This window comes from Monodelphis domestica, chromosome 2, assembly GCF_027887165.1.
Source record: "Monodelphis domestica isolate mMonDom1 chromosome 2, mMonDom1.pri, whole genome shotgun sequence".
NCBI classification, from domain to species: Eukaryota; Metazoa; Chordata; class Mammalia; order Didelphimorphia; family Didelphidae; genus Monodelphis; species Monodelphis domestica.
In genome coordinates this window covers 226,797,706-226,815,333 of record NC_077228.1, presented here as the reverse complement: position 1 = coordinate 226,815,333, position 17,628 = coordinate 226,797,706, and the positions used below count along the sequence as shown (strand labels likewise).

General features: G+C 36.5%; 1 protein-coding gene across 2 annotated transcripts in view; it reads right to left on the bottom strand.

Annotated features, from left to right (window-relative positions):
* Positions 1–1,293: 1,293 nt before the first annotated feature.
* Positions 1,294–17,628, bottom strand: part of PRKCA (protein kinase C alpha) — a 590,805-nt gene continuing 574,470 nt past the window's right edge. Inside the window, exons 17-18 of one of the 2 annotated variants that reach the window (XM_007482766.3) lie at positions 12,367–12,414; positions 1,294–8,417 (exon numbers count right to left, since the gene is read on the bottom strand). In XM_007482766.3, coding sequence (XP_007482828.1) covers positions 8,253–8,417; positions 12,367–12,414 — 213 coding nt within the window. In that variant the 3' untranslated portion in view covers positions 1,294–8,252. The remainder of the gene's footprint in view (positions 8,418–12,366; positions 12,415–17,628) is intronic. The other variant, XM_001370222.5, reaches the window with a different exon arrangement.

Sequence of the window (17,628 nt, the reverse complement as noted above, 5' to 3'; positions counted from 1 at the left end):
CCTTGACTCTGTTAAATGATTGCTAAGGTCCATATCAGCTGTAAAATTATTTGTTCCCAAACTCTAAAAATAACTTGATCTTTCTATCCTTCACTGGGAGGCTCTTTATTCTTTTTTTATTACAATAAGCTTATTTTGGCAACTTGTTATCAAGTCTGGCCCTCAGGGATGTGTACTGCTTCTTCTGAATTCCTCTTAGCATTTGTTTTATATATAACTTATTAGGCACTTAACATCAACTTCCTTCTATTATTATCTATTTACCCACTTTTTATCAGAACCCCAACTAGATTGGAGCAACTTGTACTTTACCCTGGGGCATCAAATTCAACCTTAGCAGGGTTGAAATGATAGTTTTAGCACACTTCTCCCCATGATCATTCCCCCAACCTTGCCTTACTCTTGACTCCTCCCTCTTACAAGTTTCTTTCTCTAAAGTATGTTTATTCTTCCCAAAGTTCAAATATTGTCAAGCCTACCCCTGTTTATCCCTGTGACTAGACTTTAAGTAAGTGCAGGGATAATGTCTAATTCTTTCTATCTGCAAGAGTGATCATCGATGTTGATGATAGCCTTTTCCTAGATTTTTCTTTTGATCACTCATATACACATGTTGGCATCAACAACAGTATCAAGTATCTAGCCCATTCTTAAACTATAGTTCTGTTTACATTGCCAGAGTCATTGTTATTATTATTATTAATTTGGACAGAGCAATCAGTGAATTGAATTTACAGGATACCCACAGCACTTTTCATCACTTCAGAAGCTAGAAACAACTGAGCCTAGCACTTAGAAGAAATAATTAATTAAAAGAGAAAGAAAGCTGTCATGTGGTGGTCTAGGGTAAGTCCCTCTCCTGCCTCACATCCTGCTCTGACCCATCATCACTACTAGTGGTCTTGGTAGCCTTCTACTCACCTGGGAACTTAGCTTTCTCATATCTGGCAGGCCACTATAACTACTGTTCCTAGGCACAAAAATGTCTAATGAGGGGTAGTCCTAGTGGTGTGCAGGGTAACCCTGAGCAATTTAACATTTTTAAAGGGAGGGTGTTTGGGCTAGAGGATGATGCTTGCTGTCCCTTTCTGCTGTTGAAACAAGAACCTAAATGCAGATGTGGGTCCCAACTAGGCTCTCTAAGATGAAATTACTGCTCTAATTGAAATTGTGCTCTTCTTAGATACAAAAGCTCCACTTTCTCCCTCTACCCAGAATCATTAGTAAATGTGTACTTTACTGAAAACAAGTAGAGTTTCTCTTAAGTATGTAAATATGATCAAAGAGACCAGACAATGATCATTATCTTTATTCATACACACTTGCTTCCAAACTACAATTAGTATATTTAACAAAGCAGATCATGCAAACAAGGAGTAAAGGTTTTAAGAAGTAAGAAAACCAATGCCAGTAATTTATACATCATTCTTGGGTTTTTTCTCAAAATTCCAGATGTTATTTGACATTCAAATGGCCTTTACATTTCTTAGTAGTTGTTTATTGATAAAATAAAGCTTCCTTCTTACAAATATAAATGTGGATCTTCTGGTAATTTGCAGGATTAGTGCTTTTCCAGTGGCCTTTTTTTTTTGGTTGTTAAAAAATTAACATCATAAAAGCAATGTGGCAATTGCCTCAAAAAGTGAATATTCTGCTAAAAAGATCTTAAAACAAAGATTATTATTTGAATTTTTAGCAAAGTTTGTAGACCCAGAGGAATCACTGCCTCTATTCCAAGTGGTTTTGAAGTTTATTATCATCTCCCTCACTACTAATCTTCAGGAAAAGAATCAAATTTTTCCAGAAAGGAATCCCACCCCCCCAACAATCATATAATCATTGATCATCTATAGGCATTCTCTTAAAGGTACATGATGCAAACAAAGTTTGACTTCTGAAAAATTGATAACCAGAAAAATGTGGCATCCGATTTTTTTCAGCTCATTTTAGAAAGAATTCGAATTAAGTCTAATTAATGCATGTTTTTCTGAAAATCAGTTTTTGTCTACTCTACTAGTTATGAGAGAACACCAGTGAGCAGGCATGCTGCGTATTCTTTCTTGTGGAAATTCCACAGAAATGTTTCTGAACATGCATGGGAGGAGTTACCAGGTCCATGGGGACAGAACTAAGCATGGCAAGATAAAGTAAGGGCTAGCACAGAAACTAGCAGTGTAGACATCTATGTATGTCTAGGAGAAACTGTCCAGGAGGCTTGGGGAATCAAATGACTTATGACTGACTACAAATCTCTAACCGAAACAGTAAAATAAATGCATTTTTCCTATCAGTTCCTGGATTTTATGTATTTTTGTCTTCTGCATCTCTTCTATGGCTACAGAAGGGTTTGGGCTACTAATAAATCCCACCAGGAAGTCCAATGTTTTCAAAATGGCACAGATCCCCAGAGAGGTTTAAAAAAAGTTGTGCAACTGTATTTCACAGACGCCATTTCATGCCACTGGAACTCTGGATGACAACAGCTAAGTTTTCCTCCAGGGTCTGTGTGCTTATTTTTATGAAACATTGTCAGTGATGGAATTTTCTAAAAAAATGGTCTTTGCAGAATTAGCTATTAAAGTTGTATATAAAAAGTACAAACAGCCCAGTATATGCAGACATCCCATGTCAATTTAATAAATTGATTTTTTTTCTTGAAGGCTAAAAAAATTTCTTCTGAACATTTTGCACTTCAGAGCAGGGTTATTGTAAGGCTGTTTGAGTATTGAGTTTTACTGAAACAATTGTTAACAGATACAAAATCACATAGACTAGGTACACTGATGTCAGAATTCATTTCAAAGTCTCAATTTCCCCCTAAAGTTTCTGACAATATGGAATTTCAAAAACACCCAAGAATTCCTGTAAGATTACCCTCATTCATAGATGCTCTAATTAGTTTACTTCTTTTAAGTATTACATCACAATACCAGGTTTCCTTTTTCTCCCTCAGTCATCAGAAAGGCAAAGAAAATATTCTTACAATTGGTTACAACTGGCCTTGAAGTAATACACCAGTTATAAGAAAAAGGATGTGGCCTTTAACCATTTCCAGGAATTCACTGGCAAATGAGAGTACAGTCACATTCTGTCAGTTGTTTCTTTACTCCTGTCCTTACCACCATCACTGGGTTAATTCCCTGGCTCTGTAGTACTGAGCTCAGAAACCATCTTCTTCTCTCTGTTCAGGATATAAGCCTTCACTTCCATTTCCACTACTGTGAAAGAGGTGCCTTAGCTGGGGAAACACACCCTGGATATCACCGTGGTATCAGCAATAAGAAAACTATCCAATATAAAGTGACCTATTCACATAATGTATATAAGAGTGAAGTAAGAAAAGTATATTTCTGTTTGCGATTAATCATTTGCCTTCTTGCGGCTATAATAGAAAACCATACAATCACACTTTTAATTTTGGTAGCACAGAAAAAAAGGGAATGAAAATGGCTCCCCCGGCCCCTTTTCCCCAGTTCTAAGGTGTTTTCTGAGGTGTAATGAGACTTGTAGGACTGGTTAGGTGAATTTGGGACTTTCCCACCAGGGCGTAGCTCCCAGGGCTATGTAGCTCTGCATGAGGCCACAGCCAAGAGAAACAAAAATGGAAAGGGCCCCACTGATGTCTGATCTATACTCTACTAATAAAACTGATGCTATTTCACAAAAAGAAACAGCTGTGGTTTGAAATGAGAAAGATGAGGAAGAGGCATGACAGAAACAGGATCTACGGCATGTGAAACATTTTCCTCTATATGGAAAAAAGGAACCCTTTCCCTGTCAACAAAAAATTTTGGGAGGGGGACTCGGAAAGGGAAGGGTGGTAAGTAAGAGAAAAAGTGCTTTGTTAAAATTCTACATTTGCACTGATAAAGGCCAGCTAATGTTTGGTGAAAACAGATGGAGTTTCTTCTTTTAAATGTCATATTATAAATATACGAATCCATTAGGGTCCAGTTCAAATTTCACCTCAGCAAAGCCTTTTCTGATCACTTTTACCCTCACTGATGTCTCTGGCCTTTGGACTCCTAGCATACTCTAGAATTTGTATCTCTCTTTTTCACTATAAATCCTAAATCATGTTTTGTCACAGCCTTTCCTACTGGAGTTGGTGTTCCCTGATGGTTCCTGGAGTCCCTGCTGTTGTCATTGAGAATTAAATGAGCTAGCACTCAGCAAATAATCTTGCAGTCTAACTGAACTTGATCACTCAGCCTCTCAGATTCTTTGAACCATCTCAGCTCAAGTTGCCTTGAACAATTATGACACTGTGATCTTAAGTGGCTAATTGAAATAGTCCAATCTAAAAGGTTTTGTTAGATCTTGCAATAAGTATTTCACAGAGACTGAGTACTAAAGGCACTAAGAAAAAATTTCATTTTAAATGGTTTATTCATGCCTCTTTTATAAAATTTTTTTTGCATCAATTCTCACCTTCTCTTTGAGTTGAACTTGCCCCTAATACTCAGCTGTGTAATTTTTACTCAGTCCAACAACATAATGATTTTTGGGAAGAGAAGTCAGGAGAAAGGATGCAAGAATCCCAGAATTAAACCTCTAAACATTTACAACTATCCATTTGGGTCTGGGAGAAATAGTGTTAAGTCCTATGGATAGCTTTAAAAATTTCCTAAGGCATTTGGTTTTTGAGAGAAAACTAATGAGTCAGAACCTACTGGTGGATATGATACTTCCATTGGTAAGTTCCTGGGATCCACAAGCTACTATTGTACCAGTTATTGTCAGAGGGAAGTCATTTCCTTCGAGGGGGCATTGATTGTGAACTCTGAAAGCAGAGGGTAGCTTGTTTTTGTCGTGCATATATAGTATTTAACTGGGCTTAAAGTTTGCTAATTAAATTCATCTTCTAAAGAAATTCCTGCTCAAGTTTATTGTTCTAAAGTTCTAAAGAAGTTCCTTGCACAAGTTCCTGCTCAATTGAAATATTCTGATTCTAAAATTTTTTTAATAGCTTACTCACAAAATTTTATATAATCCACACAATTGGTCAATCCTAGAGAGTTTTGTAAACAGATACTGTAATTTAAAGCTCTCAATAGCTGCCCACAGAATTCTTTGCCTTCTGTAGTTACTCTCTAAAAGAGGACTGGTCCTAACATCAGTCCTCAGCACATAAGATCTCAATACATCACATGTTCTTTAATGTCGACCCCCATCGCCAATCACCTTGCCCCAATTGACTTCTATGCCATTGTCTTGAAAAATTATCCTCAACAAATTTGCTATGCCTAAAATCTCCTTAATCAGAGCAAAGGGTTGCACCTTAAGGTTAGGATTTTTTCTAATCTAAATTCTACAGATTAAGAAAAGGATACAAAGATGCCTGACTTTGTTTTCTGAGAAAATCTATGTAGGGAAATCTACATGGGAATCAAAATAGCCCTTCAAAACCTGTTTCCTAAAAAGGATGATCTTTAATTAGGAACTGTCTTTGTGACATACCTTGGGAACCACCGATAGTTCTGAGTTTGTTTAATAGGCTCTTCCTCTGTCACTTCTTTCATTCTTTTGGTCAACTTTTATCCTAGACCCATGTTGGTGAAGCTGTGGCCTGGGTACCACCATAGCATGGAGGAGGCTGTTCTTTCCCCTTTCTCCACTACAACTGAGGATATTTTTTGCATGCCCCACCACTCTGTCCAGCTGCCCAATGTGAACACGTCCTCCCTCCACTGTCTGGGATAATGTGGGAAGTTCACAGGATGCTTGAAGTTGCAGTTTGGGCACATGATCTTGAAAACATTTGCCAACGCTGCCCTAGACCCTAAAATTTGACTCTTCAAGCAAGAATCCTCTATAGAATTCTTAAGCCTTGGTGCCACAAATGCCTGAAAACCATAGCTAACTGCCATGAAACTATTTTCTGGGGGCTCTGCCTTTTCCCCCTCCTGATTTTTTTCTCACTTCTGCTAGGAACTGTAGAACCCAGGAGTGTGGGTACAGCACATCACAGAGAGTTCTCAGTAGCCCACATGTTAAGAAGAATCTCTCTTTTTTAAAACGCTGCATGTATGTATGTGTGCGTGTGTGTGGTTGTGGCTTGAAAGCATGGAGAGACTTGGTTGGGAGCTAAACTTTTAGATTAGTGCTAAATCTAGCAACTTTCTGCATGAGCCAGTGAATACTTTGTAACTCATCTATTTTTGAGTCATCTTTTTAAATTCCTTTGACTACTTTGCTTTTGGGATGATGTCTTACATTTGCACTCTTCTACCAGTAGCCATAATGAAATGTTCATTCTGGAATGGAGTACTTTTGGCACAGTTGGGAGACCCCTTTAATAACTGGGACTGATGCAATGTTAAATCTCAAATGGCAAGTATTGCTCTCATGACAGCATGGTATGTGTTGAGAAAAGACAGTAGCTTGTTTTACATATAGCAAAGCAGACAACATGCTTCTGGCATTCCCATGCCTACCAAGAAGGCAACCTTTGCTGCCCTTCTTTTGCCCACAAGACACTCACACAAACAAGGTCCAAGGTGCTGAGAGACAGTCTAATTGGGCATAAATTATGGTATTGGAAACGATCACTTCTCATTAACTCTTTGAGGAATTATTGTGCATGAGCCAACAAGGAGAAGATTGCATTAAGGTAAGTGTGGCATCTAAAAAATAACACCTTCTAGCCTAGAATAAAAAATTCTCTCTCTCTCTCTTCTGTTGTATGTATGTGTGTGTGTTTTATAGGTAGAAGCTGACGGATAGAACAAAAGCCCAACTAAATCATGTAAAGTAGCCATTCATTTTGGATAGCTGATCTATGATAAAAAAATGAATATACTTGATACCAGTGATAGTCAGCAGGAGATGCACTGAGGGAGAAAATCATGATAGCAGAACATAAAGCTAGAATCTAAACAAGGGGGAAATTGCTTAGAAATGAGAGCCTACACAAATATAACACAAAGTGTGCCTTATAAAATTATAATACTCTCCCTATATTGCATATGATAAATATTGACAGTATAGATTAAGATTTATTATAAACATGCAAAATTCATTGCATGATGCAGATGCAAAACATAGTAAATCTCTTCTAGCAATTAAATGTTTGGGGAAAGTGATTTTAATCCAGGCTAACTCTACATCTTCAGGTAAGTCATTCAATGGGAAATGAAAATGGAAAATGAAGCCTTTTTTTGTTTTCTCTCTAAGGAAACTCAGAGGGATAAAGTTCCCCAATGTTAGGGATGGACTCTCTAGTTCAATACTTCATTAAGATATTGTACATAGTACTTTCATAAACAACACTGCAGCCTATTAAATAAATAAGTACAAAAGGGGGAAAGGGTTACAGCTCAGCTTGTTACTAAGTTAATAAAGTCAGTAGCAAAATATCGTGTTTGGTGAGATTGGCTAACAATGCTCTTGAATAGTGGCATAATTAACAATGGCACCCTGGATCTCAGGATAATCTCTCAGAGATTAACATGAACATAAATATGGAATTTTAATTTTTGATCTGAAATGATTTCACATGCTACCTTAGCATTGTTCTTAAAATATTTGGCCTCTTAATAGAAATGCAATTTAAAACTAGTTATTAAACCAGTCAGACATGATATGATGAATTCATGAAACATTTGTCTGATATTTTTTGTCTTTTCTTTCTTTTTGGTCTTTTAAAATTGAGAGCTGATGGGCTGTGGTTGGATTATGAACAGCCAATATTTGGGAATGTTTAGCTTGCAACTGTGTGATCATTCCTCTGTACTCCTCTGTTCCTCCTTGATCTTTTCTAGTAATTTTCTAAAAAATCAACTAGCAAAGACCATAAGAATATCTGATTCCCAATTCAGTGCTTAGTTTCTTTGTTTTCTGTGCTTCCATTCCAAAGGCTGTTCAGTTGAAGAAATCCTCAGCCGATCAGATAACGAGAGTGTTCTAACTTGAACTCTATAATGAGCAATTCTATTGATGAAAATTGACAGGTGAAAGTTAAAGAAAATATATCAAAACATACCAAAATCGGGTTAAGAATTTGTTTGCTTGTAACCAGCTATGGCTCCTAAAAGATTAAACTGGGTACTATATCAGCTTTCACTACTAAGACAATGTTTCTTGGTTGAAAGTGAGATCCTAAATGGTTGATCACATTTAGACTTCTAACCCTACAATTTTCAGGTCTCCAACTGGAATAAGCAACAAGACTGAGACCTTAAAATTTTAGGAATTAAGGAACACTGTGGGTGAGACTGGGGAATTGGGGTTTTTATTCATGTTGGTCAGTTTCATACTGCACTCTGCAAGATGGGGTGAATAAACTGTGGATTGACATAAGAGAACCCTTCAAAATCGGCTTGATCTATGTTAGCAATGACCAGTTGATCAGGTGGTGTTAACACCGGCTGTCCTCGTGTAAAGAATTTGTCAAAGTTTTCTGCTCCTTTGCCACACTGTGAAAGAAGAGAAAAAGAGAGAGGTCAGTGGAGAATATAGACATAGAAAACATCTTGAGATTGGAGAATATGCCCCATGAAAACCAGGGCTGGTTAAGCAGGAAAGATTTGGGAGGAATTACAGAGCTGCTGGTATTTAAAGTCTTATGCAATGATAAGGAAATAATGTATTTCCTTGAAAACACACAAACACACACGGACACAACATAATATTCTATCTTTAGAAGCTTCCAAGGGCAACATGATAGAAACACCAGGGAGAAATGCACTATGGGAGATAAAGCATCAGCAATAAAGTAATCTTTTTGGATATCATTGGAACCTCACACAATCTAACATACCAATCCCAGATGGAATGAAGATTAGCTATTGCTTATTTGAAAATTTTGTTTTAGATCAGAGAGGAAAGCAGAGGCCCTAAATTGAGATTAGGCACTCTAAATCCTACTGATTGAGTATCTGTTTTGCCTTGTGTAGATCATGTTAGATCCTTAGCAATAATATAAAAAGTAAAAAGTTAATTATCATATTCTTCGCCAACTGGTTGATTCTAGAAACCTGTGTTTCTGATTTGGTCTAAGTTGGTTTTTGTTTGAGAAAAAAAAATAGATCTGTGCTTTATTGATTTGTTTAAATCACTATCCTCTCTACTATTGACACATCTCTTTTTGTGGTATGGACTGAAGACCACCTGGGGGTAATGTGTATTTAGGGAGCTCGGTTGAATTGGGAAATCTTACTCTGTTAGTCAGTATTAGCTGTCCTTATTGGGGACTAATAAGGGTCTGAGCTGAGAGAATGAGAGGTAAACATTTACCTCCACCCCCGAATAACCTCAGAGAGGCGAACTATTACATTTCCACTTAATATCAGCTCTGCCTTCAATTTACAGGATAACAGAGATTTTATTCTAGTAGGCTGTATTTCTGTTGTGTTTTTCCTCCAAAAATCTTAGCAGTCTTCAAAGCAAAAATCAAACAGAGAAAGTTTCTGACATTTACATCTTCTTCCATGAGTAAGCCATCTCAAGCATATACAGTTCTTTCGGAAATGAGAAAGACCTCTAACTCAGAGCCAAAGATGGTAGCCCCAAAGCAGTTGCAACCCCTGGAGGCTGGTGTTTTGGGAAGGTCTTTTTCAATACCTGATTAATCAAAACTCATCTGGTGCAACAACTTACAGAATGTTCATCCAGGCAATGGCCACTGCTGTATCCTATTTCAGAGAGAGCAATTGGCCTCATCTTGATCTTAACTTTTAGCAGCATTAGGGAGGAGTGTTTGCCAAAGACAATCATGTTAGTCTCCAAAGAGAAGAAGTGAAAAAATGGCCAAGTTCTATTCCAGTTGGTTGAGAACCACCTCCTCCTTCCAGGTTTCTAGGCTCTTCAGTATTAGTCCATGCCAAGATTTCATAGTTCCTGCACTATCACTTTCTGTTCATAAGATGTCCATAAGCCATACCTTAACTGCCCTCAACAAAAAATTTACAAACACTCCAAAAGATGAGTGTACAAAAACTAACTTTTGATTAGATTAGAAATGCTCCACAACACTGAATTTCAAGGCTTATTTCCAACCTGATTGATTTTTAAATTTATCACTTGCTTATAAAGACATGCATTATAATAAATAGGGCATAAATTTACTTTGTGCTTCCTTATAAACACTTCCTTTTATTCTCTTCAGTGCAGTTTAAAAATATGTTTCAATGACTTCACTTATTTTGACAAGTCAGTACACATTCATAACTACTGTGTCCTTGCCAAGGCAAATCCCTCTATGTACAGAAGTGATCCTATCTTATCCCATTGCCTCCAATATTTTTTTTAAAGAAATGGGTTTTGTATTTTGTAAAGAACTTTTTCTTCTATTTACTGATATAGTCATTTAGTTGTTGTTTTTGTTAGCAATATGGCAAATTTTCTCTACTTTCTTCCTTCTTTTTTCCTAACCTTCTGGTCCAGCTTAGACTACAATGATCATTTTTGTGTTCTAAATACTCCTGGAGACCAATATGGGTCGGAACTGAGAGAATAAGGAGTGATATTGAAGAGTTGTAAATAAAACCAGCATGGACCCTGGGTTTCTTACCTCTGTTCTCCAGGGAATATGTAGAAACCTAATTATAAGAGTTATTTACGTGCAACCTTATTAGCTGTCCATGGCAGCTAGCTAGTTCAAGCTTCTGAGACAGCAATGTCATAGCTTAGGCAATCCATCAGCACACACATGAAAAGAAACAGCTGGCACTCCTTTAAATCATGGTAGCAAATGACAGCCCAAGCAAAGGCTTCCAATATCCTATATGCATTCTAACTGCCTTCAGGGCCCACCACACATCTCCTCATCCGCAGATGTGTAAACAGTGTTTCTATAGTCATGCACTATACAAATGTTGTCCACTACCTAGCACTGCACAGCAGTATGGAACAGAGAGATATAAAACAAACTGGGCCCTAAATATGGCTGTCTTGCCTTCCATGTTTTTTTATGTTTTCTTTTTACCTAGTTTCTCTGTGGTCAAGGGAAGGGTGTCAAGGAGCCATGGCATTGCTCTCTGTGGGTCTGAAATATTTGCTTTATGAATGGATCATTTTCTGATGTATACATTGTGGATCGAATGCTGGCCTTGTAGACTGGAAGATGTGGGTTGAATGCCTTTCTTCAGCACATGCTGCCTATTGACAATGGACAAGTCATATAGCCTCTCAGGACTCCAGGCAACAACTCTCTTAAATTCTAAGTTACAGAGGAATTGCTCATCTGCATAATCAGAGGAAAATTCCCCAAAGATGAAATCCAAGGTATAAACCAAAACCCCCACAAAAAACAAGGGGGAATGTGTTTCCTTTGCTTTAGCAATTCCTTAACACTGGAGTTTGAAAATGGTCCTTTGAAGGCTCCCATCTATTGAATAAAACCTAATTAATGAACTACAATAAGTGAGAATCAGTAATGCTAGTCTAACAAACCAAAACAGGGTCATTAATATGACTTAAATTGGGTGATTTGCACTGAATATTTATTGAATTAAATTGAACTAAATTCAATGCATTTCAGCAAAATTTCATATATAACACCTATTTATTTAGATCCAACATCTTGTTAGGGAGGTTGGGGTATGATATCACCTGTTGACACTAGCTTTCCTTTTATGGAGGGATCCAGTATGACCTCTATTTGATAGGTCACTGGGAAAAACAATACATGTTTCTGTATTCATGTCTCTGTTCCTAATATCTCTTATTTGGAGACATATCTTCCCTGACAATGATATGGGAATATAGGGTAAAAAAAGCAACTTGAAAACACTACCCTAAAGAAAAATGACCACAGAAAAGAAAGGAGGGGCACTGAGAAAAAAACAAAACAGGAAAAAGTTATTTCAGGTTGACTACAGACAAGGACTAGAAAAGGCAGGCAAGAGGCTTTGGTGTTATTTGACATAGCCTATTCTGTGGCAGCATTTGCAAAAAGATGACCCACTTATTTTAGGTACACAGTTTCAATTACTTGACATCCTAGGAACTTGTCTTGGTTTATTTTTCTGTTTTTTGGCTCACTAGCATTTGGAATCATAGTGTAGACACACTAGTATATCAATGCCAGCATTGTGGATAGTTCTTCAATATGAAAGCTTAAGGACAGACACAAAGCTATCTAGACTCACTTCAGTTTACCTGACTGGCCCCCTAATTCAAGTTAGCATACATATGGCTTTGTTTTTCTGGGATAGAATAATGCTTCTGAGCAGGGTCTTTTGGACATTGAGTGGTACTTCTCTCCCCACCCCTTCATCTCAGAAGATCAGCACTCTCAGGGGAGACAGTGTCAACAGCACTCTGTTGTTTCATTACGAACACAAGCAGAAACACATGACAAATGTTAAAAGGGAGAAGTTAGTTTGCTGATTTATTCACCCATGGTTCTGAAAATGTGCTCACCGAAGACCTTGAAGCCCAATGAAGCCAATGCATTTTGGTACAGAATTTCTGGGAAACAAGAATGGATACAGTAGAATATTTGGAGAAGGGTCATCTATCAACTGTAGAGATTAAGAACTAAACTGGACTGGCATAACTACCACTTACAAAAATCTCCCTGTGGATAGAGTAATGGACTTGGAATCAAGAAGACCTAGGGTCTAATCCTGCCTCTGACATTTACTAGCTGTGAGACCATGGCCAATGCACTCTAACCATTCATGGCTTCCATTTCCTCATCTGTAAAACTGGAGTAATAATACCTACTTTGTAGGGTTGTCATGGGGCTCAAGTGGGATAATGTCTGTAAAGTGCTTTGCAAACTTTAAAAGCATGACATGAAAGTCATTTGTTATTAAAAATTCTATAGAATACACTGTTTGGAAATAGGCTTCCACAGGTTTTAAAACAACAAAAGCATCCTAACAATCTTCTTTTCACTTTGTTAACGTGGGGCGTTGATGAACTATTCCATTAAATAGAAAGTCTATTCTGGAAACAATTTTTATTTGTAAGCTTTCCTATAGGCACGGGGCTTGAGACTACATGCTATGAAAATTCAGTCTATCTGGGCCATTTGGGGGTAAATACTCAGTTTTCTCACTTGTGACAGTAGACTGGACTTCTTGAGGACAGGAATGGTTTTTGCCTTTCTTTTGCTTTCCCAGTGCCTGCTAAGGTGCTTGGTGCATAGCAGATGCTTAATAAATGCTAACTGACTGGTTAAACTTAGTCATGTGAAGCAGAAGCATAGACTCCTTCCTTACATTTCATATTTTTTACTTCTTTGCATATTAAAAGCTTTGGAGAATATTAGGCTCCCTTTCCTAGATGCACTTGTAACAATAGCTATCACGAGAAAGAGTGGTAATACAATGAACTGAATTTGGCAATTCACAGGCATTTATATAGGTGCTCACTCCTTGGGAATTCTGATGCAATCAAGAATAGGAAAAGAGGCTGAACTATGATTTTATTGCCACAGTGAACACCTAGGTGAGGAAATTCCCTTTATCAATATAGAGTGGTACTTTCTTGGCCACTTAAAGACAGAGAGGTAAAGTGACTTGCTCAGTATCATATGATGTTATGTATCAGAGGAGTGATTTGAATGAAGGTCTTCCTGGCCAGCTTTCTACTACAACACAAATGCTATAATATAGTCTTTATATTGATTATTAAAAAAGATCATTTTCCTCAGTATCATTCACATACAGAAGAAAATGTATAAGGAACTGACTTCAATGGATTGGAAAACTACTTGAATAAGACAATGTTCCAAGACACTAGATCAGTATTTGAGTCCCAACTCCAACTTTTACTTTCTATGAGACTGAACAAATTGCTTAATCTCTTCAAGTCTGAATTTTTGGGGTACTTATTCAACAAGGCTGTTATAAAGAAAATACTTTTAAAATTGCTCTATGTAAATGAACTATCATTGTTATTCTTTGAAAATGGGGATTATAGTACTTGCACTAGATAACCTCAGAGCTATTGTGAGGAAAAGTGCTTTGGGAATTGTAAAACAGTATGTAAATACTTTCTTGATCTATTTTATCAGTCATTATTATCCAAATATAAGATGATCTCTAAATTGAGTCCTGGTTCAATTTGCCACATTAGACTTTTAGGATTTCCAGTCAGGGTTGTTAGTATAAATCTGATTCATCTTTCAGAATTCATACCACTACTTCCCACTACCACCACCATCACCATCACCACTAGCATTTATATAATCCTTTAAAGTTTGCAAAGTGCTTTACAAAGATGAACCTGTTTTATCTTCACAAGGACCCTAGGAGGCAGGTGCTATTGTTATTTTTATCTTATAGATGAGAAAACTCAGGCAAATAGAGGCTAACTGATAAAATTGCTGGTAAATGTCTGAGGCTGAATTTGAACTCATATCTATGTGACTTCCTGTCTCACACCTTATCACTATATTATCAGCCTACTTATATCATTGCTATAATTTATAATAAAAGTTATCTTTTATAATCAAAAACTAAAAAAAACTAAGTTATCTACCCAGCAAAACTGAACCTTCTTTATTTCTTCTCTCTCTCTCTCTCTCTCTCTCTCTTTACCTCCATGCTATAGCATAATTGTCATCTTTATGCAAGAAGTTCCCACTTCCCTCGATTGTTTCTGTCCTACAGACTGAAGACCCACTTAAAAAACCCACAAATTTTCCTCTTCAAAATTAGTTGCTTCATAAAAATGTAAAACACATTTAATGGTCCAAATTGGTATTTAAAAGAGCACACTGCTAACTCATATAATTTCAACTCTTTCAAATGCATTTTCCCTGTTATATACTGAGAAATGTAGTTTACTTTTAAGAGTTTCAAGTGGAATGGAAAATCCAATTCACATAAAACAAGTTTGAATATAGATTCAGACATTTACTTCCTCTGTATGGTGTATGGTAGAATTATTCTGAATTTTAGCAGATGGAGATAATCTTTTATTATTCCTTCAATTCCCTCTTCTACCCCCTAACTTGGAGGGAAGGGAGATAAATTAGTTAAGTGATATGTACAGAATATCACAAACTTGCCAGGCTATCAGGAGGGTACTTTGAGGATGAAGATATCATTCTCCTTCAGGCCAAAAGGAAGATAAATAAAGATAAGGAACTATGCCAGTTCTGAGAAACTTTAAGCTAGAAAGCTTATGTGTTCTTCAAGCTGAGTCTGGATAAATTACTTTTATGTATATGTATAAGTATTATGGTCTGGTATAATATTTCTGAAGTTAGGCATGACTTTTCCTTTGTAAATAAACTCTAGAAAATATATTGTTATGGTCTGTAGTGTGTGGAGGCAGGGATAGGATGGTAAGAAGAAAGGTAGCATTGGAAACCATGCTAATAAGCTAAGACAGCAGAGAGGGAGGGGAACAGGTAATTAGGGTTCAGGTATTCAGATGTTTAAAATTAAAGAACTCAGAAAAGTCCAAGAGTCTCAGAAGGCATGATAAGTTATGGTTCAGTGATCAGGAAAAGTTAGAATGTGGTAAAAGATAAAAGTTCCAAGGATGAAAATAAATAAACTCTTGTACATGTTTTCATAAGCTAAACTAATGCCCAGGGAAGCCAACTGTGGATTGGTGAGGCCTAAGTCCCAGGGCAAAAGTTTTTTTTTTCACATAATTTGTGATACTTTATATAGCCTGTGGATCATACTCCTTAATTTTTTTCTTTTTCATTTTAAATGCACTTCTTCATTATTTAAAAATTTGCTTCACTCAACATAATCTTGTTAATTTTTTTAAATTATTTAAGTGATACTAACAAAAACTTATTTCAGTATTGTAAACATCTGAGATTTTGTTTGCTGGTGTAGGTATTCTCTCTCTTGCCTAGGAGCCAAATCTTTACTGGTCTAAATAAATAGTTTCATGAGTTTCTATGGCTAAAAACATTTTGTCATCTGATGGCTGGTACTTAGACATCACTGACAGTCTGGCAGTGCAGTAGGAATCATCAGAACAACAGCTCTTGGAAACTCAGTATCACCCTGATGCCACAATGAGACATCAAGGCTTTTATTTATTTTAAGTGAAAGGTGATATAGAGCTTGAATTTTAAGAAAATGAAGTAACTTTCAAGATTAAACAAATTAATAAATGATAATAATAATTACAGATAGCATTTCCATTGGGCTTTCAAGTTTGCAGAGTACTTTATAGATATTATAGTCACACCCACAATACCTTGGGGAGGAGTATCACTCCCATTTTATAGATGAGAAAACTGAGACTAGAGGTTCAAATTTCTTGCCCAGGGTCACAGAGGTAGTAAATGTCTGAGTCTGGATTCAAACTTGTCTTTCTGACTCCAGATCTAGATTCTATCCATTGAGTCACTTTTATTTCCTGCTATACTGGGGTGAGGTTGGGGAGGCCATGGGAAGGGGTGTTTCTGATAGTGGTCCCTCATAACTTGCTGAAATAACAACATATCATAATTTTTTGCTGAATTTCATTTCAATGTTAAATTAACTACCAGAAAAGTGGGAAATCATGTGAATAAACAGATTTTATTTGCACTTTAAAATGGAAGTTGGTGAGAAAATAAGACAACTTTGCAGGAACTCACATTCTAGAAAGCACAGAATAGTTACATTTCATATTAACTTTGAAAACAGTTTCAATATTTATTTTCCTATTAATTCATTAAACAGAGTTTTTGACTAGATGAACTTTCATTTTCTTTTTTGAAATAGTCAGGCAGAAACATGAAACAACAAAGAAAAACAAACTGAAATACTGTCTAAGCTAGTCAGATTATAATTTATCACTCCCTATACATTCTACCTTTGCTCAGTCCAGGTTTCTGGGCTTTATAGTTTCAAGACTCAGGTTCACAAGACAAATCCCTGTCAGTGTTCAGGATTGTCCAAGTTACTAATAGACTAAATTTTCAGTTTGTGCTAAAAGCAACCTGAAAAAATAACATTAGACTTATGCACCAGTTTTCTTCTTGTAGGAGGTGAAGCACAAGCATATGTTTGATGATAAAGTTCCTACTTTGCCTCTAACAAGAGTCTGACATCTCAGTCAATTGAATGAGAAACTATGTGGTATGAGGAATATTTTCTTTGGTTGACAATAGTAGTTGTCTTATGAAAAATTAGCTCAACTAACCCTTGGGTCAAACTACCCCATGAGTTTCTTTAATCACGGCCCATGGAACACAGGCACCCACTTCTCACAGAATTTAAGAGTTGGCACTTACTGCAGCCACCATCTAGCCCAACCTATACTGTAAATTAAGTCTCCATTTTGAGTGGAATAATTTTTGGTTATGAGCTTATGAGCAGAGATAACACCTAAATGCTGGCTGTCATACTATAGATATTGATGATAGAGAGACAATTAAATGTTTCCATATGTTTTGCAAAAGATCATTTGGTGAAAATAAAAAGACTCTCAAATAAAAGAAACTTCAAAACCCAATATGGCTGAAGTTAATGATCAGGAAACTAGGAGTAAAGGAATAACTGAATAACATACATAAAACTGGTTAAATTAAGATGTTAAGGGATTAAGTCTAGAGGTCTAGCTGATGTACAGGAATGAATGAAAAAGTAAGATATGAAGAAATTATGACAGTTATGATAAACTTGGTGATTTATTTGGAGTATGGGAACAAATGAAAATACTACTTGTCAATAAATACTACTTTTTATGATCATAGTGTATATATTAAAAAGG